Here is a 25,171-nt window from a genome sequence, read left to right as displayed (position 1 = left end):
GCCGGCCCTGCTCTCACCCAGGGGCCACATAGACCTGGAGCCGGCCCTGCTCTCACCCAGGGGCCACATAGACCTGGAGCCGGCCCTGCTGTCACCCAAGGGCCACATAGACCTGGAGCCGGCCCTGCGTTCACCCAGGGGCCACATAAACCTGGAGCCAGCCCTGCTCTCACCCAGGGGCCACATAGACCTGGAGCCGGCCCTGCTCTCACCCAGGGGCCACATAGACCTGGAGCCGGCCCTGCTCTCACCCAGGAGCCACATAGACCTGGAGCCGGCCCTGTTCTCACCCAAGGGCCTCATAGACCTGGAGCCGGCTCTGCTCTCACCCAAGGGCCACATAGACCTGGAGCCGGCCCTGCGTTCACCCAGGGGCCACATAGACCTGGAGCCGGCCCTGCTCTCACCCAGGGGCCACATAGACCTGGAGCCGGCCCTGCTCTCACCCAAGGGCCACATAGACCTGGAGCCGGCCCTGCTCTCACCCAGGGGCCACATAGCCCTGAAGTGAAGTGGCCTTTGTTCAAGAAGTGGATAACACATCATGCCTGAAAAATAACTGGGGGCTAAACACATCCCCCCATCCCAGGGATATGTCCCCATGCTTCGTACACAGTGTTTCCAATTCAATTTCTCAATAGCACAAGGAGCAGCAATAATAGTGAATGAATTCACTTGGTCCGCCACCATATTTTCACAATTAGTGGGGTCAAATTTAGTGGAACCCCTCCAATCAGACATTAATGGGGTGTACTAATTCCTAAGCAGCCTCTCTCTACACGCTCTCTGGCTGACATGCGCACTGTGGAGTCCGAATATGCAAAGTAAACACAAACAGATTTGATAGCAAAAAAAAACAAAAAACGCCACAACCAAAATGGCTTCTTAAACAGCAGCCTATCTACTGACGTCACATCCTGCCACAGGCCTTTGGTTCTACACATATTTTGTTCCGTCTGACAAATAGGTAAGGAATAAAGGGTTCCGCTATCTTACATTCCGACATGGAGGCTGAGACCTGCGGTTCCGGACCAGTGTGGGTATCAGAGGCCCTGCGGATCCTGGGTGACGCGCTGGTGGGCTCCTGTGCGCCCTCAACTGTATGGTTCAAAGAAAGCAGCCAGAAGAACCTGAGGAGCAGAGACTTCCTAGTGCCCAGGGGAGCGCTGAAGAGAAGCTTCCCGGATGGAGAGGTGCATGCAGGGCGCAGGTCACATGGCCGTAGTCGGCTCGCAGCTGCTGCTTGTTTTTCAGTGTCACATGAGGAGACATTTGTGTGATCAGAGCTGCACTTTGCACCGAAAGTCGTGAAACGTTTTGGAATTTAAAATTAACTTCAATGGAGGGGAAAGACCTGCGACTTCATCAGATTGTGTGACCCCGTGCAGATCTGACCCCACCTTATTGTAATGTGCTGTCTGCGGAGTCTGTCGGTGTACCTAAACCCAGCATATGTGATACCGCTGCACCAGTGTATCTAAGCCTATCCTATATAATATAGCTGCACCAGTGTATCTAAGCCTAGCCTATATGATACCGCTGCACCAGTGTATCTAAGCCTATCCTATATAATATAGCTGCACCAGCGTATCTAAGCCTAGCCTATATGATACCGCTGCACCAGTGTATCTAAAAGCCTATCATATGATAACGCTGCACCAGTGTATCTAGGCCTATCCTATATGATACCACTGCACCAGTGTATCTAAGCCTATCCTATATAATATAGCTGCACCAGTGTATCTAAGCCTAGCCTATATGATACCGCTGCACCAGTGTATCTAAGCCTATCCTATATAATATAGCTGCACCAGTGTATCTAAGCCTATCCTATATAATATAGCTGCACCAGTGTATCTAAGCCTATTCTATATGATATTGCTGCACCAGTGTATCTAAGCCTATCCTATATAATATAGCTGCACCAGTGTATCTAATCCTATTCTATATGATATTGCTGCACCAGTGTATCTAAGCCTATCCTATATAATATAGCTGCACCAGTGTATCTAAGCCTATTCTATATGATATTGCTGCACCAGTGTATCTAAGCCTATCATATGATAACGCTGCACCAGTGTATCTAGGCCTATCCTATATGATACCGCTGCACCAGTGTATCTAAGCCTATCCTATATAATATAGCTGCACCAGTGTATCTAAGCCTATTCTATATGATATTGCTGCACCAGTGTATCTAAGCCTATCCTATATGATATTGCTGCACCAGTGTATCTAAGCCTATTCTATATGATATTGCTGCACCAGTGTATCTAAGCCTATCCTATATGATATAGCTGCACCAGTGTATCTAAGCCTATTCTATATGATATTGCTGCACCAGTGTATCTAAGCCTATCCTATATGATATAGCTGCACCAGTGTATCTAAGCCTATCCTATATGATATTGCTGCACCAGTGTATCTAAGCCTATCCTATATGATATTGCTGCACCAGTGTATCTAAGCCTATCCTATATAATATAGCTGCACCAGTGTATCTAAGCCTATCCTATATGATATTGCTGCACCAGTGTATCTAAGCCTATCCTATATAATATAGCTGCACCAGTGTATCTAAGCCTATTCTATATGATATTGCTGCACCAGTGTATCTAAGCCTATCCTATATAATATAGCTGCACCAGTGTATCTAAGCCTATCCTATATGATATTGCTGCACCAGTGTATCTAAGCCTATTCTATATGATATTGCTGCACCAGTGTATCTAAGCCTATCCTATATAATATAGCTGCACCAGTGTATCTAAGCCTATCCTATATGATATTGCTGCACCAGTGTATCTAAGCCTATCCTATATAATATAGCTGCACCAGTGTATCTAAGCCTATCCTATATGATATTGCTGCACCAGTGTATCTAAGCCTATCCTATATGATACCGCTGTACCAGTGTATCTAAGCCTATCCTATATGATATTGCTGCACCAGTGTATCTAAGGCTACTTTCACACTAGCGTTTTCTGCAATCCGTCACAATGCGTCGTTTTGCAGAAAAAACGCATCCTGCAAAAGTGCTTGCAGGATGCGTTTTTTCCCCATAGACTTGTATTGACGACGCATTTGCGACGGATTGCCACACGTCGCATCCGTTGAGCGACGGATGCGTCGTGCTTTTGCGGACCGTCAGGAGCAAAAAACGCTACATGGACCGCTTTTTCCGACCGCGCATGCGCGGCCGGAACTCCGCCCCCACCTCCCCGCACCTTACAACGGGGCAGCGGATGCGCCGGAGAAATGCATCCGCTGCCTCCATTGTGCAATGCGTTAAACACTAGCGTCGGAATCTCTCCCCGAGGCATTGCGACGGGGAGATTCCGACGCTAGTGTGAAAGTAGCCTAAGCCTATTCTATATGATACTGCTGCACCAGTGTATCTAAGCCTATCCTATATGATACCAGTGTATATAAGCCTATCTAATGTGATACTTCGAAGTCTGTGTATCTAAGCCCATCCAATGCTGTGTATCTGGCAGTTCTTGTAATGACGTGTCCTTCTTTTCTTGGCTTTTCCAGGTGCCTGCGGATCTTGTACAGACGCTGATGTCTCTGGCCGCCCCGGGTCTCCCCCCGGTGAAGACATGTCTGCAGTCTGAGGCCGGACTCATCGTCCAGTTGGACAGACCTGCAGTTTTCCGTCGCGTTCTCCAAGACTTCTCTCCGTATCTCCAACCTCTTCCCTCTGTAGATGATGGACAGGACATTGTGATCCTGAACTGTGCCCCGCTGCACGGCTGTAGGAGCCTGGACACGCTGCGGCTGAGCCACCTGAGAGCTGTCCTAGTCGCCGATCACCTGGCCAAAGTCCTCACCTTAAAGGGGTCAGTTAATCCCTTATACTCCATTCCCATCTGGAGCTGAATTCAGCACTGGGTTTCCACCTGCAGGAGCTCATAACCTGCAATTTTTTTTATTTTTTTTTCAGAAAACAAGTATCCCTGGTCCCTGCCAGGCTTTGTAAGGAGGTGGATGAATTCTTGAGTCATCTGGGAATCTCCTGGCCTCGTTCAGGCGATGCAGCATCTCTAGAAGATACTGTTTCAAGTTTTAAGGACTTCTTAAGGGACTATATCCAAGATAGTAGACATGTGGACTCTGCACCTGGTGTACTCTGTGTGCTACTCAAAACCTTTGCAGAGAAGCACAACATATGCCTGCGAGGATATGACCCGAATCTAGACTTCTTTACTGGTAAATCAGAATCAGATTAGAGCTTCATAAAGGGGACTTCACTGCTTTATTAAAATGTGGTCCATATTGCTTTATCACCTAATATAACAATGATTTGTTTAGCTGTGATTGCAGTACCAGGCACTACCAGTAGGAGTCTCCCTTTTTAATTCAGCTCATATTGAACTTTATGCTGTTGTGACATCTGCTGGTCGTACGGAGTACTGCAACCGCAACCAACAAAGTAATAAGCACCATTGTGTGTGTAATAAATAAATATATATATGCGCACGCACGCACACACACACACATAGATACACATAATATAATCTCTTAGAACCCAGTATGTCTGCCAAACCTCTCACAATAATTTCCTTATGTAGTGGATGAAGGTGATCTAGAGCATGTGGCAAGGTTGCAGAGATCAGTCTTGGAGGCAATGGTAAGTAATGATACAAGCTTCCTCTAAATGCCCTGTTTTTACCATTCTGAATATTCTCATAATTAAGATTTTTGCACATTTTCAGCAGATGTCCCCTGGTATGGTGTTACACATCGTCAGTAGCGAGGAAGAGTTCCATCAGCAGAAACTGGACCTTCTCTGGAGGTTGATAGTACCCAGCAATGGAGATGTCACTCAGGTACTCAAATATCAAAGATTATTACCCTCTATAAGATGAACAACATGGATGCCGCAGCAGACTTATCACTTGCACCCCAAGAGGCCCCATATATTCAGCCACAGTGACTTTGAGTCCCGGGTACAATGCCCCCATAAGTGCCAGCACAACTTTATCCAAGATTTTCCTATGTGTGATATGTTGATGCCCGATTCTCACACATATTGGCTGAAAGTAATAAAGAGTCTAGATTATCAAGGTGGCATTCGCCTGAGCACCCAATGAGGGCTGTTAGGTAGTGCGGAATATAAAACACTACACAAGTGCCCCTTTTGTAATTTATTTTCCATCCAGATGAAATACAGAAAAAAATGAAACTGGCTGTTGTGCTGGGAGTTGTAGTTCAGCTACAGCTTGCAAAGAACAGACGTGAGCAATACTTGTGTTCTGGCTATATAGAAATGTCTATTCTGGAGGCACGGGGTTAATTTGAGCTGGGGGATGAGACACTTCCTGCAGTTACAGCTCCTGATCCTGCTCTGAGATTACAGGGGCTCAGTTTCCGGAGCCAAGTCAGCACTGTATAATACTGTAGTAGAGCAGACCAGGAAATGTGTATTGTAAGGATGTGTACAGATGTTCCCACATATTACCAGGACCTGGTATACAGGGAATGCCCATAGAGAGGGAAAGCATGCACTAGTAGGGGGTCTCGCTGTTCACCAGTCACTGCTGTTTGCACAGCTGCAATGTCTACGGTTATGCTGAGGCCGTGTGAAGTAACCCTTAGTGTCTCAGACTGTACTGTCCATCCCTCATGCTTTACACTGCAGCTCTGCTCTGCAAATTAGGACAAACTCAATAAAAGGGATTAGGGTTCAGTTGCTCCTGTGTATGATAGATCTGATGTTACTGTTGCTTATTTTCCAGAAGCATCTGATATGTGGTCCTGTAAAAGCGCTCAACTCTGCAACACCCATCGGCTGCTCTCAGTACTTTCAGTAAGTTCTTCTCATGTGATGTGTTGAGGACACACTATCATTACAGATCAGTGCAAAAAGTAGTTCAGACTTTCACAGGTTAATTATATGGAGAAAAGCATATGACGCACGCACGCACGCACGCTTCGGCAGACATATAACAGCTCCGCTCTTCTGGGAAGGCTTTCCACAAGATTTTGGAGGCGTCTATGGGAATTTTTGCTCATTCACCCAGATGAGAATTCATGAGGTCAAACCCCGATTTTGAGGAGAGGCCGGTCTCACAATCTCTGGTCTAATTAATCCCAAAGGTGTTGGATGGGGCTGAGGTCAGGGCCCTGTGCTGCCGCTCATGTTCTTCCACCAAACCCCCTATGTCTGTGGGCACAGTCATTGGGAGCAAAAAAAGGGTCTTCCCGAACTGTTCCCACAAAGCTGGAAGCTACAATTGTCCACAATGTCTTGTGCTGAAGCATTAAGATTTTCCCTTCCCCCATGACGGCACACCTGAGAGAGGGGATCCGCCCAGCCAGGACAGGAAACCCTACTGAAAATAAAAGGGCGGTACCTCTCCCTCGCTTCAGTTGGGTTTCCTGTCCTGACAGGGACCCTCTTACTGAACACGGCGGTTCACTTACCCAGGTCCCGTCCCGGCGTGGAAGAATCAGGCAGCGCCTGTGCGTCGGGTTCGGGAGTCTGGACGCGCCGTCCGCAGGTCCCCCGGGTCTCTGCGTCCGAGCGGGCGTTGAGCAGCATGGTCAGAGGGCTGTGTTCCCTTCCATGGCTGCCACGCCGCCCTCCCCTCTCTGCCGGCGTCCAGGTGCGGTGGCCGCTTCCGGGTCGCTCGTCTGACGTCACGCGCAAGGCACGCTGGGAATGGGCGTGCCCGCGTGACGTCGGGGGCGGGCGCCGGATCCAAGATGGCGGCGCCCATGATGAGAACGCCGGCCGGTGAAAGGGAACTCCGGCGGCACGGCAGAGAGTGGGAGGGGGTTAATTTGGGCACCGAAGGAGGCGGGGAGTGCAGTGGTCCCCCCCATAAAAGGGGGTTAGACCACAGAAAACGCGCTCATGTCCATAAACTTCACCATGGAAATAGGACAACAGGAGCAGCAGCAGCAGCAGCAACCGCCTTCACAGCAGCAGCAGCAGCAGCAAATGGAGCTCTCACCAGATGCCTTGCCGAGCCACCAGCATACCAAGAGCAGCCGCTCAAGTGGTAGGAACAGCAGTCGTTCTGTCTGGCAGGATTCGTCGGCTTCCAGGAGGGACGCTTCACGTGCATCTGTCCAGCCTCCAAAATCGGCACCCTTGATTGTCGGTAGTGGTGAGTGATCTACGTGAATGTCACCCTTATGGTAACAGGGTCCATTTTTGTCTGTTTTGATCACTAGGGGTCCAGGAAAGCGGTTGGTAAAACAAAGAACCGAGAGTGTGCCCTTTGTAGAAACCCGCTTGCAGTTCAGTGGCAGAAGGATCTCTGTGCTGACTGCATTACTAAAACCATGCAAGAAGAGACCCCTAATTTTGCCACTAGCCTAAAAGCCATAATACAGGCTGAAATAAAAGACTCCTTAAAATTGGCCCTTAGCGAACCAAGAAGGAGAAGCCGTAAGGCGTCCACAGACTCAGATGCCTCTCAGAGACAGGGGAGTCATAAAACATCCCGGTCTCCCTCTACCTCCTCGGCCTCTGTCCAGTCTTCAGATTCCTCCTCGGACAGTGATTCAGGAGGTCGTCCATGTTTCCAAACTGAGGACGTAGATAAACTGGTCAAAGCAGTTAGATCTGCAATGGGGCTTAAAGAGGAGAAAACACCTAGGTCACTAGAAGATGTCATGTTTGGTGGCCTAGAAGAAAAAAGGAAACGCACGTTTCCGGTTAATGCAAAAATAAAAGCATTAATTGACAAAGAGTGGAAAAAGCCCGAAAAAATGGGTTCCTTGCCCTCTTCATCCAAAAGGAGATATCCTTTTGAGGATAAAGACTCTGAGTCCTGGGAAAAAATCCCTAAGATTGACGGGGCAGTAGCCAAATGTTTAAAAAGATCATCCCTTCCGTTAGAGGACTCTGGTGTTCTCAAAGACCCGCTTGATAAAAAAGCAGATAGTTTCCTGAGACACATCTGGGAAGCCTCAGCGGGGGGCCTTAAGCCGGCGATTGCGGGAACATGTACGGCCCGTGCCCTAATGGTCTGGCTACATCAGGTAGAAGATCAGCTGAAAAACAAAGTACCCAGAACTGACATCCTTGCAAATATTTCTTTGCTACAAGGAGCAGCAGCTTTTTTGGCAGACTCTTCTGCGGATTCCGCAAGACTAACAGCTAGAGCCGCGGGTTTGTCCAACGCGGCAAGAAGAGCCCTCTGGCTCAAAGGTTGCCCGGGGGATTTGCCATCTAAACACAAACTGTGTTCTATTCCATGTGACGGCCAACTTCTCTTCGGGAAAAAACTTGAAGACATCCTGGAACATGCAGGAGATAAAAAGAAAGGTTTTCCCAACATCCCTAAAGATCCTAAAAAACCTTTTTTTCGGAGAAGATATAATAGAGGTCGCCCCCCAGGGGAGAGGAAAAATTGGGATTTTAGAGATAAAAGAGGATCGGGCTATATGTTTAAAGGCCCCTCCACATCGGCAAAAAAATCCCCCCAATGACATTACGCCAGAAGTGGGAGGAAGACTCTCCCTCTTCTTTCCGGCCTGGGTAAATATCTCCCCCAGTATCTGGGTCACGAACATCATCAGAGACGGCCTAAAAATAAAATTCGTCTGTCCTCCCAGACGAAACTTCATAATAACTCCCCGACGGAAGTCTCAGCAGGAACAATCTGCCCTAGAAACCGAGATCTTGGGACTTGTCCACAAAAAGGTTCTTCAGGAGGTCCCGGTTCAGGAAGAAGGAGAGGGGTTTTACTCCCCCCTCTTCTTGATCCAAAAACCGGATGGTTCTTGGAGAACTATTATAAATCTAAGAAAGCTCAACCAATCCATAGAGAACTACACTTTCAAGATGGAGTCTATAAACACGACCATAAAACTTCTCTTCCAGCACTGCTTCATGGCAGTAATAGACTTAAAGGATGCTTACTACCATATACCAATACATCAGGAATATCGGAAATACTTGAGGGTAGCTCTCTATATTCAAAATCAGGTAAAGCATTTTCAATATACAGCTCTTCCATTCGGCCTGTCTACAGCCCCCAGAGTTTTCACCAAAGTGATGGTGGAAGTGATGTCATACCTCCGGTCCCGGGATGTAGTAATTGTCCCATATCTGGACGATTTCCTGGTAATAGGGAGGTCAGAGTCCCACTGCACTCATCAAATATCAGTGGTAACATCAACTCTAATGGAGCTGGGTTGGATAATAAACATCCCCAAATCCAGACTACTGCCAGTAAAAATACAGTCCTTCCTGGGGTTAATACTGGACTCCGAGCGTCAGCTCTGCCTCCTTCCACAAAACAAAGTGGACAAGATAATAAACCTGACCAGTACAGCAATACGTCAACCCGCAATGACTCTCAGAAAGGCGATGTCCCTTCTAGGCTCGTTAACATCGTGTATACCGGCAGTAGAATGGGCACAATTCCACCTAAGACATCTACAGTGGGAAGTTCTCTCAGCTCAAAGACTGTTAAGAGGGCATTTAGAAGGAAATCTATGTCTCTCCCTGAGCGTAAGGGATTCCCTAGCTTGGTGGACTGTAGAACACCACCTGACAAAGGGGGTCCGGTGGAAAAATCCGGTCATAGACATCATCACGACCGACGCAAGCGGTACAGGTTGGGGAGCTCATCTGAGATCTCACTCTGTACAAGGTACCTGGTCCATACGAGAAAAAAACTATGGATCAAACGAAAAAGAGCTATGGGCAGTGGAGAAAGCCCTAAGACATTTTCTCCCTTTACTCCAGGGTCGCCATACTCGAATCCTGACAGACAATCGAGCAGTGGTGGCGTATGTCAATCATCAGGGAGGAACGAGGTCCAAAGGCCTCATGAATGCGTCAAAACTTCTCTTCCAACTGGCGGAACAACACCTGTTATCTCTGTCGGCACTACACATCAGGGGCATAGAAAACACTCAAGCAGACTTCCTGAGTCGCAGAGGCTTAAGACAGGGGGAATGGTCCTTAAACCCCCAGATATTTCAACAAATAGTCCAAGCCTGGGGCTCACCAGAAATAGACTTGTTTGCCAATTCTCACAACAAAAAAGTCAGAAAATTCTGCTCCTTGAATCCAAGAGAACATCCCTTCGCAGTAGATGCCCTACTAATACCTTGGAAGTTTTCTCTGGCCTACGCATTCCCCCCGATAGTGATGATCCCAGCTGTGATCCGGAAGATCAGAGAGGATCAGGCGAGGATTATCCTCATAGCTCCTTTTTGGCCAAGGAGACCATGGTTCTCCCTTCTAAGACAGATGTCGGTAACAGATCCATGGATTTTGCCAGAAATTCCGGACCTACTAACCCAGGGCCCAGTAACCCACTCTCAGGTGAAGGGCTTCCATCTGGCAGCCTGGAATTTGAGAGGGCGTTACTAAGTCGCCATGGATTCTCACCAGGTTTAATCTCCACCCTGTTGAAAAGCAGAAAACCCATAACTTCTAGAATCTATGGTAGGACATGGAAAAAATTTCTTGACTTCCTGGGTGAACCATTGGGGGAGGTGGCTCCAGTGGGTCCTATCCTATAATTTCTGCAAGCAGGATTACATCTTGGGTTAGCAACCAGCACCCTTAAAGTTCAGGTTTCAGCCTTGGGGGCCCTGTATAACTGTAATCTTGCCTCAAATAGATGGGTTTCACGATTCATAAAATCTTGCAGTAGATCTCGGCCGGTCGTTATCCCAAAAATCCCTCCTTGGGATCTAAATTTGGTCTTAGAAGCTCTAACTAAACACCCTTTCGAGCCCTTACAGGAGTTATCACCTAAGTTACTTACCCTTAAAACAGTTCTTCTAGTAGCCCTAACATCGGCACATAGGGTAAGTGATTTGCAAGCCCTGTCAATATCCCCTCCTTATACTCAGGTTTTTGATGACAGGATCGTTCTAAGACCAGACCCAGCTTATCTCCCCAAGGTGGTTCAAAAGTTCCATAGGAGTCAAGAGATTACCTTACCATCTTTCTGTAGTAATCCCAAAAATCAAGGGGAACAAAAGTTCCACATGCTAGATGTGAGAAGATCTATGTTACAGTACATATCTATGACTAGTCAGTGGAGGAAAGACCAAACCCTATTCATAGCCTTTCAGGGTAGCAAAAGAGGGTGTGGGGTAGCTAAAAGTACTATTGCTAGATGGATTAGGGAGGCCATTAGTTTATCCTACTCTGCGGGTGGCACTCCGGTTCCTGAAGGCATCAAGGCTCACTCTACCAGAGCCATGGCTACCTCCTGGGCGGAAAAGGCTGAGGTATCAATTGATCAAATTTGCAAGGCTGCTACCTGGTCCTCACCCTCAACTTTTTTCAAGCACTACCGGCTAGACCTTTCCTCTTCTGCTGACCTAACCTTTGGTAGAAGGGTACTCCAAGCGGTGGTCCCTCCCTAAGGTTTCATTCTACAAAAGTCTCTCAGGTGTGCCGTCATGGGGGAAGGGAAAACACCAGGGTTACTTACTGGTAACAGGTTTTTCCGGAACCCATGACGGCACCTGTATATTCCCCCCCCCCTTTATCACCTTTTCGGTGTGCACTATTGTTTTGGGTGCTTTTTTAGTTAATATGATGTGGTGTTGGATTGCCATGTGTACTAACCAGGGGGGCCTCTCCTGCTCTGAAAACCAACTGAAGCGAGGGAGAGGTACCGCCCTTTTATTTTCAGTAGGGTTTCCTGTCCTGGCTGGGCGGATCCCCTCTCTCAGGTGTGCCGTCATGGGTTCCGGAAAAACCTGTTACCAGTAAGTAACCCTGGTGTTTCCCTTCACTGGAACTAAGAGGCTGAGGCTGCCCCCTGATAACAGCCCATAGCATTATCCCCCTCCGCCATCTGTACAGGGGGCACAGTGCAGTCAGGGGGTAACGTCCTCCTGGAACCACTAAACCCAGACTCCTCCACCAGACGCAGAGAAGTGCGATCCGTCACTGCACAGAACACGTCTCCTCCAGAGTCCAGTGGTGCCGTCTTTACACCACTCCATCCGACGCTCAGCATTGTGCTTGGTGATGTACGGCTGCCTGCAGCTCCCGGCGCGGCGCAGTATTTGTGCTGATGTTGAAAACTGATTTCAGTGGTCAATACGTGTGGTTGGGGAACAGAAGGATGGACGCTCTGCAGCTTGTTAAGAGAGTGCTGCACATTATTTAAAATGCTATTTTTTTCCAGATATATATTATTAACATGGCCAGTCTTTGTTGTATCTTATGGTCATTCTTTCCAATTGTCTTCCCCAGGCTGCGGAAATCTCAGATGCTGGAAGCATCAGTCATGAAATATGGAGAACGTGTTCAAGGTTGTAAACGATGCATTTTTCCTCTTTGTAAGCCCGCATTCACACATCCATTTATTTTCTTAAATCCATCAAAAACAGAGTTTATCTCTCGTGTCAACAGTCTTCCATCCATTTTTCTCTTATTTTTTAAAAAATTGAAGGAGGTGTAAACTATGTGAACTTTCATTTATTCATTGGATCAGTTATGTCGGATGAAACACCGATGCGTCACTGTTGTACAAAGCTTAATTAGTTTTACACTGAGCATCATAGACTTTAGTGGCTGAGTATGATTCACAAAACCGATGAGAATAGGACACGCTCCAAGTCTCACGGATTGGAAATATGGATCCGTGTTTAAAACTGGGGAAAGTATGAATGAGTGACTCTCTCCGGGTCACTGTCCTGTCTGTTTATAGAATGGATGTGTGAATGCAGCCGAACGTTTAGTTATCACATCTGTATCTTACGTAGAGACATTTGTGCAACATTAGCTCTGCAGACGACGGCTTGTAACGTCCAGCAATCAGAGATGTTTACTGATGATGTCATCTGTCGATGTGTGATGTCACGGCTCATGTCCTTGCTTTATGTCTAGGTGAGAGCTGGGAGGAAATTATCAACTCTCTGACCTCCGCTGCAATCAAGTTTGAGTTAATGGCAACTCCTCATCGCTCTCGGGTAATATAGTCCTGGAAAGCATTATATGTATGTGTGCGTGTGTAATAAATCTACTATATAATTGTCTAAGGTCCACTTCTGTCTGTCCTTCTTTCGTTCTGTCACGGAAATCCCAAGTCGCTGATTGGTCGCAGCAAAACGGCCACGACCAATCAGCGATGGGCACAGTCCAGTGGCAAAATGGCCGCTCCTTAGTCCCCTTCAGTCAGTGCTCACACAGGGTTAATGGCAGCGTTAGCGGACCACGTTATGCCGCGGTGTAACGCAGTCCGTTAAAGCTGCTATTAACCCTGTGTGACCAACTTTTTACTATTGATGCTGCCTATGCGGCATCAATAGTAAAAAGATCTAATGTTAAAAATAATAAAAAATGATTATGTACTCACCTTCCGTGGGCCCCCGGATCCAGCCGAGGCCTTTTCCGCTCCTCGCAACGCTCCGGTGACCGATCCATGCATTGGTCTCGCGAGATGAGGATCTGGGGGGCTGACTGAGGGTGAGTATATAACTATTTTTTTATTTTAATTCTTTTTTTTTAACAGGGATATGGTGCCCACATTGCTATATACTGCGTGGGCTGTGTTAGATACTGCGTGGGCTGTGTTAGATACTATATGGGCTGGGCAATATACTACATCGCTGTGCTCTATACTACGTGGCCTGTGTTATATACTGCATGGGCAGTGTTATATACTACGTCTCTGTGCTATATACTACGTGGCTGTGCAATATACTACGTGTCTGTGCTATATACTATGTGGGCTGTGTTATACACTACTTGGCTGTGCTATATTTCTCTACTGTATCTGTGCATCATGAATCGTGGTATGTGTTAAAGAGGGGGGACCCACTGAGACTTTTTTTTCGCCCGGGGCCCTCAAAAACCTGGAGCCGGCCCTGGCTTCACTGATTGGTCACGCCCGGCCGCAAACAATCAGCGACAGGCATAGTACACCCGCGAATTGGAGCGGAATTTGAACCACGCTTCGCTAATTGGTCACAGCCGGCTGAATCCTGTGTATAAATTGCATTCTGAAAACTTCATAAATAAACTACATGCATATTCTAGAATACCCGATGCGTTACAATCGGGCCACCATCTAGTATATAATAAGCTACAGTGCCTTGCAAAAGTATTCAGCTCCCTGGAACTTTTCAACCCTTTCCCACATATAATGCTTCAAACATAAAGATACCAAATGTAAATTTTTGGTGAAGAATCAACAACAAGTGGAACACAATTGTGAAGTTGAACGAAATTTATTGGTTATTTAAATTTTTTGTGGAAATTCAAAAACTGAATAGTTGGGCGTGCAATATTATTCGGCCCCTGTAACTTAATACTTTGTTGCGCCACCTTTTCCTGCGATTACAAGTCGCTTGGGGGGATGTCTCTATCAGCTTTGTACATCGAGAGACTGAAATTCTCACCCGTTCTTCCTGGCAAACAGCTCGGGCTCAGTGAGGTTTGATGGAGATCGTTTGTGAACAGCAGTTTTCAGCCCTTTCCACAGATTCTCGATTGGATTGAGGTCTGGACTCTGACTTGGCCATTCTAACACCTGGATACATTTATTTGTGAACCATTCCATTGTAGATTTTGCTTTATGGTTGGGATCCAATAGGTTTTCTTCAAGAATGGTCCTGTATTTGGCTCCATCCATCTTCCCATCAATTTTAACCTTCTTCCCTGTCCCTGCTGAAGAAAAGCAGGCCCAAAACCATGATGCTGCCACCACCATGTTTGACAGTGGGGATGGTGTGTTCAGGGTGATGAGCTGTGTTGCCTTTACGCCAAACATATTATTTGGCATTGTTGCCAAAAAGTTCGATTTTGGTTTCATCTGACCAGAGCACCTTCTTCCACATGTTTGGTGTTTCCCAGGTGGCTTGTTGCAAACTTTAAACGACACTTTTTATGGATATTTTTGAGAAATGGCTTTCTTCTTGCCACTCTTCCATAAAGGCCAGATTTGTGCAGTGTACGACTGATTGTTGTCCTATGGACAGACTGTCCCACCTCAGCTGTAGATCTCTGCAGTTCATCCAGAGGGATCATGGGCCTCTTGGCTGCATCTCTGATCAGTCATCTCCTTGTTTGAGATGAAAGTTTAGAGGGACGGCCGGGTCTTGGTAGATTTCCAATGGTGTGATACCATTTCAATATGATCGCTTGCACAGTGCTCCTTGGGATGTTTAAAGTTTTGCAAATCATTTTGTATCCAAATCCGGCTTTAAACTTCTCCACAACAGTATCACGGACCTGCCTGTTGTGTTCCTTGGTCTTCATGATGCTCTCTGTGCTTCAAACAGAACCCTGAGACTATCACAGAGCAGGTGCATTTATACGGAGACTTGATTACACACAGGTGGATTATATTTATCATCATTGGGCATTTAGGACGACATTGGATCATTCAGAGATCCACAATGAACTTCTGGAGTGAGTTTGCTGCACTGAAAGTAAAGGGGCCGAATAATATTGCACCCCCCACTTTTCAGTTTTTGAATTTCCACAAAAATTTAATATAAGCAATAAATTTTGTTCCACTTGTTGTTGATTCTTCACCAAAAAGTAACATTTGGTATCTTCATGTTTGAAGCATGATATGTGGGAAAAGGTTGAAAAGTTCCAGGGAGCCGAATACTTTCGCAAGGCACTGTACGCCAGTGGAGAGTTCTGCTCTGCCCACTATTCTGCTGCTGTCAGGGCATCCTTGGAGTTGTCCCTGGAAAGCCACAGTTTTGACATAGGAGGAGTAAGGGAAGATGGATCAGGATCGGACCACAGTGTTTGTTTGTAGTCTATATCTATGGAGACGCATAGCTCTGGAGCTGTATTCCCAAAATGCAAGACTATTTGCAAAGTTGCTTCATTTTTTTATTTTAGAGGCATTAGGAAATATTAAAAGGGTTTGTGAAAGTGTTTATTTTTTTTCATGAAAAGAGAGCAGGGGTTGCTCTTCATAATGAGGTCTGTATTAAATTTCAGCACTTGGGACTTTTTAGGGACTGCAAAAATGGTGACTACAGCTACATACAGTGCATCCATGGCGGAGGAATACCTCCATAGTGGTGTATGTGGACATTCCTCACCCATGAGCCCTCTCTAGGTACATGCTTGGGGGTGAACAGAAATAAGTGGGACAAGCGGAAAGAAAAACCTAATTCCAGTCTGGTATGTTACCCGTTCTGTAGTCATAAATTACAATTGCATTTTTTTTTTTTATTATTATTATTTCTCATGAAGGTGAACCTGAACTTGGAGGAGGCCAACATCACAACCAAGGGAACAAAAAGTGGCGCATTTGTGATGTATAACTGCGCCCGTCTGGCCACCATGTTTGACAGCTATAAAGGGGCTGTCAGTCAAGGTACTGTATCTGTCAGCTACTTGTGGGCAGCAGGTGAGTGACAGTTCAGGCTATAAAAGTGATCCGTCTTTTGTCAGGCACCTATCCAGAGTTCCCACCAGCCGCAGATCTCAACTACTCCAGTCTACGGGAACAGGTGAGAGAGCGCTACTCCATGTGCCATCAAAGAGCGTGGCGCCCCCTGGTGTTTATTATTTGTCTGACAAATCATTTATAGGGAGCAGAAGTTGTAAAGCAAAGATCATGTTCTGTTTTGGACGGTTGCCTGTTAGGGCTGGAACACAACTTCTGTTTCATCACACAGGGAGAATGGCTCCTTCTCTTTAATTATGTCATGATGTTCCCAGAGGTGCTCAGCCAGTCGGCACAGATGTCAGCGAGCTCCCCCGGGATCCGGGTCACAGCCAACACCGAGTCGGTAAGATATCTCCTGGCCTTGCTTACTATGAAAGCAACCAGGACCCTGACAAATGCAGAGATGTAGTAGGGCTGAATTATGAATCTGGCTCTGCTATATCTGGGACTTATGGTAACACCTAAATTACTTTCACAAAAGAATTTCAAACATATTCTTTAATGTAACTTTAGATTTGATGCTTTATTGGTGCTCCTGCAAGGGGCGGCCATAGGTACAAAGTCATCAGCACAGGGAAGCGGTGGTTCACACTTACCGCCGAGCCCCCACTGTGCCGGGTCACTTGGAAGCACGAGGACCTGATGAGCGAGAGGCAAGTGGAGGCCACCAGGCAGAGTGACTATCCATGATAAATGCACGGTCACTTTTCAGGGTTTTTTTTTTCTCTACAGCATACACTGTAAATGTCATAATAAATGCAGTGCCCACCTCTGGTACCCGCACCTATCACCAGAATGTGAGGCCCCCCACAGGGATTCAGGCAGAGGAAGATGTGTCTGCAATGCTTTACTGTAATAGCAATTATGGAAACAGCCACGCATGCTTAAAGGTTAATTCCCCCAAACTGTATGTTACCCCCTATATATAGGATAGGGGATTAATTACTGGTTGCTGCAGCTCTGACCTGTGGGACCCCCCTGAATGGGGCTGTGGATCCCACAATAGCATTCTGCAGATCCCTGTCTTGAATGGATCTAAGGTGCGTATGGTCAGCTAGGGCTGCTGGGAAAGTGGAATACAGCTCTTTGCTTGTTTTCTGGAAGTCCCATAGACAGTGAATAGAGCGGAGGTCAAGAATGCACCATCCTCACTCCATTCTCAAAGTCTGGTTCCTGCAATTTAGATCCCCGTTCTTGTAATCTTTGGGGGGCCCTGAAGTTGGATCCCCAAATCCATAGAACAGGGGGATAACTTACAATTTTGGGAATGATCCTTTAATTACCGTACATGTTTCAATATCTTCCATAGAAGTGAATGGAGATAGCTGCATACATACAGTCACCTCCTAAGGGCTCATGCAGATGTTTGTGAAATTTGGGCCTAGCATGGACTGTCTGTGGGTCTCCCGACCTGTGTGTGTCCGCCTCATAGGCAGCTATCGGGAGATCTGCACACAGTCCATGCTTGGATCGAGCGTCACAGACGTCTGGACGAGCCTCGTTACTGGGACTGTCGCATCATCAGGGCGTGATGGAAGGTTTAGATTATTGCAATAGCTGCTAAGCCCTGAATTGGGCCTGACTACATCAGAGCATCTCTACAGCTGCACAACATCCCACTTCTGGCCTCCCAGTTATCAGGGCCGATGTAGTAGACATTGACTATTGGCTTTATTTCAGGTGTGTAAATTCCTTGTCCGCCTCAGTATGGACTTCAGCTGTTACTACAACAGGGTGCACATTTTAGGGGTGAGTGATATCACACTGCTTTGTCTACAGATTGCTTTTTTTTTTTTAGTTTGCAGCTCAATAAAACAAGTTTCATGATTTTTGCAGGAGCCGCTACCTCATCTCTTCAGTCAGATGTTTGCTCGCTTGCAGCTGATGAAAGCCGTTCAGAGTGTTCTGCATTCAGCATTAAAGACGCTTCACATTTTACCACTAACCCAGATATAGGACTGAAGATCAGACAACATGGGGCTGATGCATTCATGGACTAGCTATGGTTATGGCTTTAGCCTGTACACCTGGGGTACAAGTGGTCTTACGAGGAGGAATGATAAGACACAGACATTGAAAGAAATGTTGTAACCATCACCAGCAAATGGGGTCGGGGGTGACGCCATAATACTCATCCAATTTTCCCATGGAAATAAGCAGCGTCCAATAAGTTTGCCAGATACTTATCTTACTCTTCTCAACCTGAAATATTCCAGAAATCTATCCAATGTGGAGCGTAATGAGACTATGGCTGATTCGGGAGAAATATGTAAATATTGTCAATATCCCAGATTTAACATTTATTGTGAGTTATCATCCATGATAACTATTAATGGCAAAAGCTGGTAAAATGCACTTTACATCGAAGATAATAAAGTGCTTTTATTTAAGAAAGATGTGGTCTTACTTTATTTGTGTAGCTGATAAATGTTCTGTATGTATGAGGTATACATCATAGTGGACTACTAACGTCTAAGGAATAGGAATCAAGTTATTCAACAATATAACTACTATAATGTACAAGAATATAACTACTATAATACTGCTCCTATGTACAAGAATATAACTACTATAATACTGCTCCTATGTACAAGAATATAACTACTATAATACTGCTCCTATGTACAAGAATATAACTACTATAATACTGCTCTTATATACAAGAATATAATTACTATAATACTGCCCCCTATGTTGAAGAATAACTACTATAATACTGCCCCTATGTACAAGAATATAACTACTATAATACTGCTCCTATGTACAAGAATATAACTACTATAATACTGCCCCTTATATACAAGAATATAACTACTATAATACTGCCCCCTATGTTCAAGAATATAACTACTATAATACTGCTCTTATGTACAAGAATATAACTACTATAATACTGCTCCTATGTACAAGAATATAACTACTATAATACTGCTCCTATGTACAAGAATATAACTACTAATACTGCCCCTATGTACAAGAATATAACTACTATAATACTGCTCTTATATACAAGAATATAACTACTATAAATACTGCCCCCATGTATAAGAATATAACTACTATAATACTGCTCCTATGTACAAGAATATAACTACTATAATACTGCCCCTATGTACAAGAATATAACTACTATAATACTGCCCCATTACATGAAGTGACATTGTGCATGAATTCACCGCAGGACACATTTATAGCCGGTTTATTGCAGTTGTCTCATTACCATATACACGTATTTCTGCCGCTGGAGCCAGTGTTGAGGACCCTGATATTGAGGTAACTCAAAGAATGAAAAGCTGAAGTTGCGGCTGAAGTTGAGCTCGGTGACGGCAGGGACCGGAGGTAATTTTAGATGATGGAATTTATTAAAGGACCGTCTCTTGGTCACTCCGTTTCGGCCCCGGAGTTTAGCTCTGCCATTACCCTTGTCTTTGGATGGTGGCTGTTCAGAAGGGCTTGCTTTGGGGCTCCAGTTGTCCTTGTTGGCAGACTCCTTCTGGCTTTGCGGGCAGTCAGCCATGTTGTCAGGGCACGTCTTTGGAGACGGGATGCTGTGAAGGAGACATGTCAGCGAGGTCTCTGAAGGAGACGCTCTGACCCATGGTGACATATCACTGGCAAGGATGGGCTGAGGTTTCGGCTTCCGGCTGGTTGGTGACGCCTTCACAATGGGGGTGAGGATCGTATTCTTGCCAGTATCTCGGACACATACAGCTGGAGAATAGAGTAATATTAGGTCTAAGAACAAGAAATAACATTCAGATTTATAAGTTTATATCCGCCATTATATAAGATCCCATAATAGATGGACTCTGTCCTGTGGCGCACAGCAGAGGACCTAGATCAATTTCTTTAAAAATAACCTTAGAGAAATCAATTCCTCCACGCCGGCCACAGGAAGGTAATCTGTCTGTAACCGCAGGATTACAGGTAGTGGGGGGTATTTATCGCTGCAGGAAGAGGAGATGGATCTTTTATCTGTGTACATGAAGTATAGGGGGTCTTTCCCTGCTCCTGCGTTCTTGTCTACAGGTATAACAGGCAAGGATTTAGTTTCGGACAGGCAAACCAGTTGATAAAGGCAGGAGCAGTGTATGAGGGGAACGGAATTTACAGCACCCATGGTGCTGGCAGAATGCTGATGAAAAGAAACTGGAAAGTTAGAGCAGCAAGACCATGCTGAACTACAGAATCATGTTAATGCAACAGCCTTCATAAGAGACTTCTAAGAGCATGGTGAAACATTCAGGATATTCTAAGGATTTCTGTGAAGTTTCTATGCAAAAACAAACCTTAAAGACAGGGAGGGGATTAAATGATCGAGGATAGACAACTAAATGTAATGGAGGTAAATGGTAACAGGCAAAAGAGATGTCTTTTTTTTTTTTTCTACACAACTCTGAAACTACAACACCAAGAAGGAAAAGGTGTGGGGTTATGGAAGTCACAAAATGGACAGAGAGGATACTGATTGGCAAGTGATAAGAAAGCGACTCGTGCAGAAATCCCGGCACTTCCAGCCTCGGCTGCGATCTGTCAGGTTATGAAGGATTGAGGGATGTTCTGTGCTGAAGGCACTAAGACAAATCATCCAGATCCGTGTACATGCCTCCTGACGGTTTACTGTCTGAAACCTTAGTCTTGGCAATATAGAATAGATCAATTGTGGAACCAGTGGTGCGGCCATTTCTCCAGAGTCCCAGGAGCTGATTCTCAACACGTCACCATGCCACATGTTGCTGGTGCTACTGTGAGCAGCCTGCATGGCCTAAACGTGGTACCATGGCTGCAACGTTTCCAGACTTGTCTCGTAACAATCACATCCAGGACGTGACTTGTTGGCAATTTTAATGGGCGCTGCCAGCAGTGGATTTTGATGGTTCCACAACATTTCCTTCTTTGTGTTGCAGTTTCAATGTTGAGGACTGTAATTAGGGTAGTAAATCAATGAGATTAGTGAGAGTCCAACACCCTCACTGCAGACTGAAATACAGAGTGTACAGCCCCAGAGAAGCACAACGCCATACACATAATGTAGTGCTTGTTCTCAGGTGCTACAGTTTACATCACATTCACTTCAATAGCAAGTGAGCTGCAGCACCTGACAACGGCCACTACCCCATGTACGTCGGTCTGGTGTTCTGGCTCTATACACTTTGTATTTCAGGATACTACAGGACCTGCAGTTTATCGTGGGGGTGCCAAGTGTGTGACACCCATGGATCTCATATTGACCTATTTTAAGGATAGGCCATCAGTATGAATGTCCTAGGCATCCCCTTTAATAACAAGGTAAAAAAATATAGTTATAGCTTAATGGTTTATTTCCAGTCATAGTCGTAGACCTGAAAAAATGTGCAATTCTAAACTGCGACCACTGTAACAAAAAAGAAAAAAATGTAATTGTCAAAAATGGGGTTATATTAGGCAGTATTGTGAGAAAAAATAAAGTTTCTTCTACTCGTCACTATTAATAAGGACGGTAACTTATATTTTCTAGTTTAACCTTCATTCATTTCCTAGTCTTAGAATACAGAACTCTATCAGATACCTGACACCGGCAGCAGCCACGAGATCAGTGAAGCCTCCACCATTACGGCCGGTATAAAAGAGCAGGTGGCTAAACGTGGATTTAATGTGCGTAAATTAGACTATAAATCTGGCATCGGGCGTAGGCACCTTTCATGTATTTCTCGTAGATTGCCCTATAATGAGAGGGGCAGCGCGATTACCGCCCCCTGACATATAATATGTAAACCATCGCACCAAGGGGCGACACTGACACCCACCATAACGTGCCAAGTGCAGTGGAAGCCCCCTTCATTACCTGAACTTGCCATTTACAGACATTGGCAAGTGTCAGTGCTTTTCTTATGCGGCAGATGGAAGATCACAGCTGGCGGTACCCGGCCCACCCTAATGAGGGCGCAATTGTGGTCGGAGCCAGACAAACCTCTGAGAGTGGCGTAAAGTCACGCTTGACTGGTTACATTTCCATGCCCCCAACAGCTGCATTTAAAAGCCCAACATCTCCCCACGGGAGCGTGTCATAGGCAAAGATGCCCGCCCGACCCATATGCCGCCTGCACAGCCCATACCTGTGACCTTTCCTGCTCCTTTCTTGATTAACGGCAAAGCAGATAGTCTTCCTCTGTCAGCCGCACGTTCATTTAATGCAATATCCGGGCATTTGGCATCGGCTGGTATCTGGGATAGAAAATAATACTACGAGTGTGACATGGTCCATGTAACTCATCACATTGCAACTTCTTATAGGGGGTGTCTCATCTTATTTAATGGGTACATTCGCAAAGTGCTTGTAACAACAAACAACTTTGCGGTTTACCTCTTTAGGTTACTGCTCATTGCTGAGGTATTCTAAACAAGGTGCGTGCTCTTGCAAGCTGTTTGTTAGATGGAGCTTGCAAACACTGCTCTGAAGCTGGATAGATGGCGGGATCCTGCCAGTGTCGTTACCAAACACTACTCCCATGCAGCAGAGGTAACGTTGCCTCTGCTAGCAGCATCAGCGCAGTTTGGACTAGCCCCTCATCCATGCCACTGCTCTGAACGGTCAATCATCAGAAGGACACTGCCCCTTGGCGAGCAGCAATCCAGGAGGCAGGGTAAGTGCATTTATGAAAATAGAACCTGGAGAACACCCCTATAAAAGACTATGCCCCCCAAATATTAGGGAAATGTGAGTCAGACCTACTTGGGCAATGATAAGCGTGGATCCAGGATTACCTCCAACAAAGAGAACTAGGAAACAGCATGATAGTAGAGGGCGACTCCACCACCACCCGTCTCTCCTCCATTAGAGGGGACTACCACCAATCAAGATTAATATAAAATTACACATGAAAAATGTATTTACCTTTTGTAGCGAGTTCTCCCGCCGAGCTCCTTTGTTGTTCTTGCAATCACCCAGGCTTCTTGGAGACGAAGCTGGAGAATGTTCGGTCTTTAGACAAAGCCTGGGGGTCAACGGTGCCACACGTGTACCACCTTCAGCTTCATGACCCGGCACCATCACTGTCACTCTCTTAGGGTTTCCTCTATCGGACCTCCATTTCTTGGAGATATTATTTTGGTGCATTGCAGAAGGTGGATTCAGGTCTGTTTTGGTCTTCAGAAGACGCAAGCAAATAGTTCAGCATTTTGGGGTCATTGCTAAGAAAAGTGTGTCCAATGCTCTGCATGGACAACTATCCAAGTTCAATCTCCAAGTGTCACTGGTGAACCATGGAGGATTCTGCTGAGGGCTCGTATCAACAGACATGAATTATTCATTAAGCCTCTTGGGTTGGGAGTAGATCAGCCTTTCATGGGTGGCAAATACTTAATAATTCAGGCTGACATTGACAATGCACATTTGTATCCATTATAAAAGCTGTCAAGAGAGCAACAGCCAGTCAATGAGAACCCGGGGATCGGATTCAGGTCCACATACAAAGACAAGCTCAGGGTTCCTGCTGTAAAGGTCACGTACCTGTTTCCATGAAATCCCCAGAATATGGAAAGTACTATAGAATTCTGACAATCCAGACATTTCTTTAGTACCAAAGGCAGCATTATATAAAATAATATAACTTTATAATACTAGCCCTATGTACAAGAATATAACTACTATAATACTGCTCCTATGTACAAGAATATAACTACTATAATACTGCCCCTATGTACAAGAATATAACTACTATAATACTGCCCCTATGTACAAGAATATAACTACTATAATACTGCCCCTATGTACAAGAATATAACTACTATAATACTGCCCCTATGTACAAGAATATAACTACTAGAATACTGCCCCTATGTACAAGAATATAACTACTAGAATACTGCCCCTATGTACAAGAATATAACTACTATAATACTGCTCCTATATACAAGAATATAACTACTATAATACTGCCCCTATGTAGAAGAATATAACTACTATAATACTGCTCCTATGTAGAAGAATATAACTACTATAATACTGCTCCTATGTAGAAGAATATAACTACTATAATACTGCTCCTATGTAGAAGAATATAACTACTATAATACTGCTCCTATATACAAGAATATAACTACTATAATACTGCCCCTATGTAGAAGAATATAACTACTATAATACTGCTCCTATGTAGAAGAATATAACTACTATAATACTGCCCCTATGTAGAAGAATATAACTACTATAATACTGCTCCTATGTAGAAGAATATAACTACTATAATACTGCTCCTATGTACAAGAATATAACTACTATAATGCTGCTCCTATGTAGAAGAATATAACTACTATAATGCTGCTCCTATGTAGAAGAATATAACTACTATAATGCTGCCCCTATGTACAAGAATATAACTACTATAATGCTGCCCCTATGTACAAGAATATAACTACTATAATGCTGCCCCTATGTACAAGAATATAACTACTATAATACTGCTCCTATATACAAGAATATAACTACTATAATACTGCCCCTATGTACAAGAATATAACTACTATAATGCTGCCCCTATGTACAAGAATATAACTACTATAATGCTGCCCCTATGTACAAGAATATAACTACTATAATGCTGCCCCTATGTACAAGAATATAACTACTATAATACTGCCCCTATGTACAAGAATATAACTACTATAATGCTGCCCCTATGTACAAGAATATAACTACTATAATGCTGCCCCTATGTACAAGAATATAACTACTATAATGCTGCCCCTATGTACAAGAATATAACTACTATAATACTGCTCCTATGTACAAGAATATAACTACTATAATGCTGCCCCTATGTACAAGA

The 25,171-nt window shown here is 45.2% G+C and overlaps 2 protein-coding genes across 9 annotated transcripts in view; one reads left to right on the top strand and one right to left on the bottom strand.

The window, feature by feature from the left end:
• DALRD3 (DALR anticodon binding domain containing 3) overlaps positions 1-18,758 on the top strand; it is a 35,929-nt gene extending 17,171 nt beyond the window's left edge. Inside the window, exons 1-13 of one of the 8 annotated variants that reach the window (XM_069736351.1) lie at positions 985-1,193; positions 3,538-3,842; positions 3,947-4,212; positions 4,575-4,633; positions 4,722-4,832; positions 5,745-5,812; positions 12,197-12,255; positions 12,833-12,915; positions 16,166-16,289; positions 16,367-16,425; positions 16,507-16,707; positions 18,045-18,113; positions 18,201-18,758. In XM_069736351.1, the coding sequence (XP_069592452.1) occupies positions 1,005-1,193; positions 3,538-3,842; positions 3,947-4,212; positions 4,575-4,633; positions 4,722-4,832; positions 5,745-5,812; positions 12,197-12,255; positions 12,833-12,915; positions 16,166-16,289; positions 16,367-16,425; positions 16,507-16,707; positions 18,045-18,113; positions 18,201-18,320 (1,713 nt within the window). In that variant the 5' untranslated portion in view covers positions 985-1,004 and the 3' untranslated portion in view covers positions 18,321-18,758. Of the gene's footprint in view, positions 1-984; positions 1,194-1,385; positions 1,407-3,537; positions 3,843-3,946; positions 4,213-4,574; positions 4,634-4,718; positions 4,833-5,741; positions 5,813-12,196; positions 12,256-12,832; positions 12,916-16,165; positions 16,290-16,366; positions 16,426-16,506; positions 16,708-18,044; positions 18,114-18,200 lie in introns of those variants that run through there. The other 7 variants (XM_069736353.1, XM_069736348.1, XM_069736350.1 and 4 more) reach the window with 7 other exon arrangements.
• Positions 18,759-19,531: 773 nt separating this feature from the next.
• LOC138647388 (uncharacterized) lies at positions 19,532-24,098 on the bottom strand. The gene is made up of 3 exons (XM_069736346.1): positions 23,239-24,098; positions 22,460-22,568; positions 19,532-20,075 (listed from the first exon to the last, which is right to left on the bottom strand). Exons 1-3 carry the CDS (start codon positions 23,458-23,460, stop codon positions 19,564-19,566), a joined length of 843 nt encoding a protein of 280 aa, XP_069592447.1. The 5' UTR covers positions 23,461-24,098; the 3' UTR covers positions 19,532-19,563.
• Between the last annotated feature and the right edge of the window lie 1,073 nt (positions 24,099-25,171).

The sequence above is a fragment of the Ranitomeya imitator genome, chromosome 8, assembly GCF_032444005.1.
Source record: "Ranitomeya imitator isolate aRanImi1 chromosome 8, aRanImi1.pri, whole genome shotgun sequence".
Classification (NCBI taxonomy): domain Eukaryota; kingdom Metazoa; phylum Chordata; class Amphibia; order Anura; family Dendrobatidae; genus Ranitomeya; species Ranitomeya imitator.
This window is presented reverse-complemented; position numbering and strand designations above follow the sequence as displayed.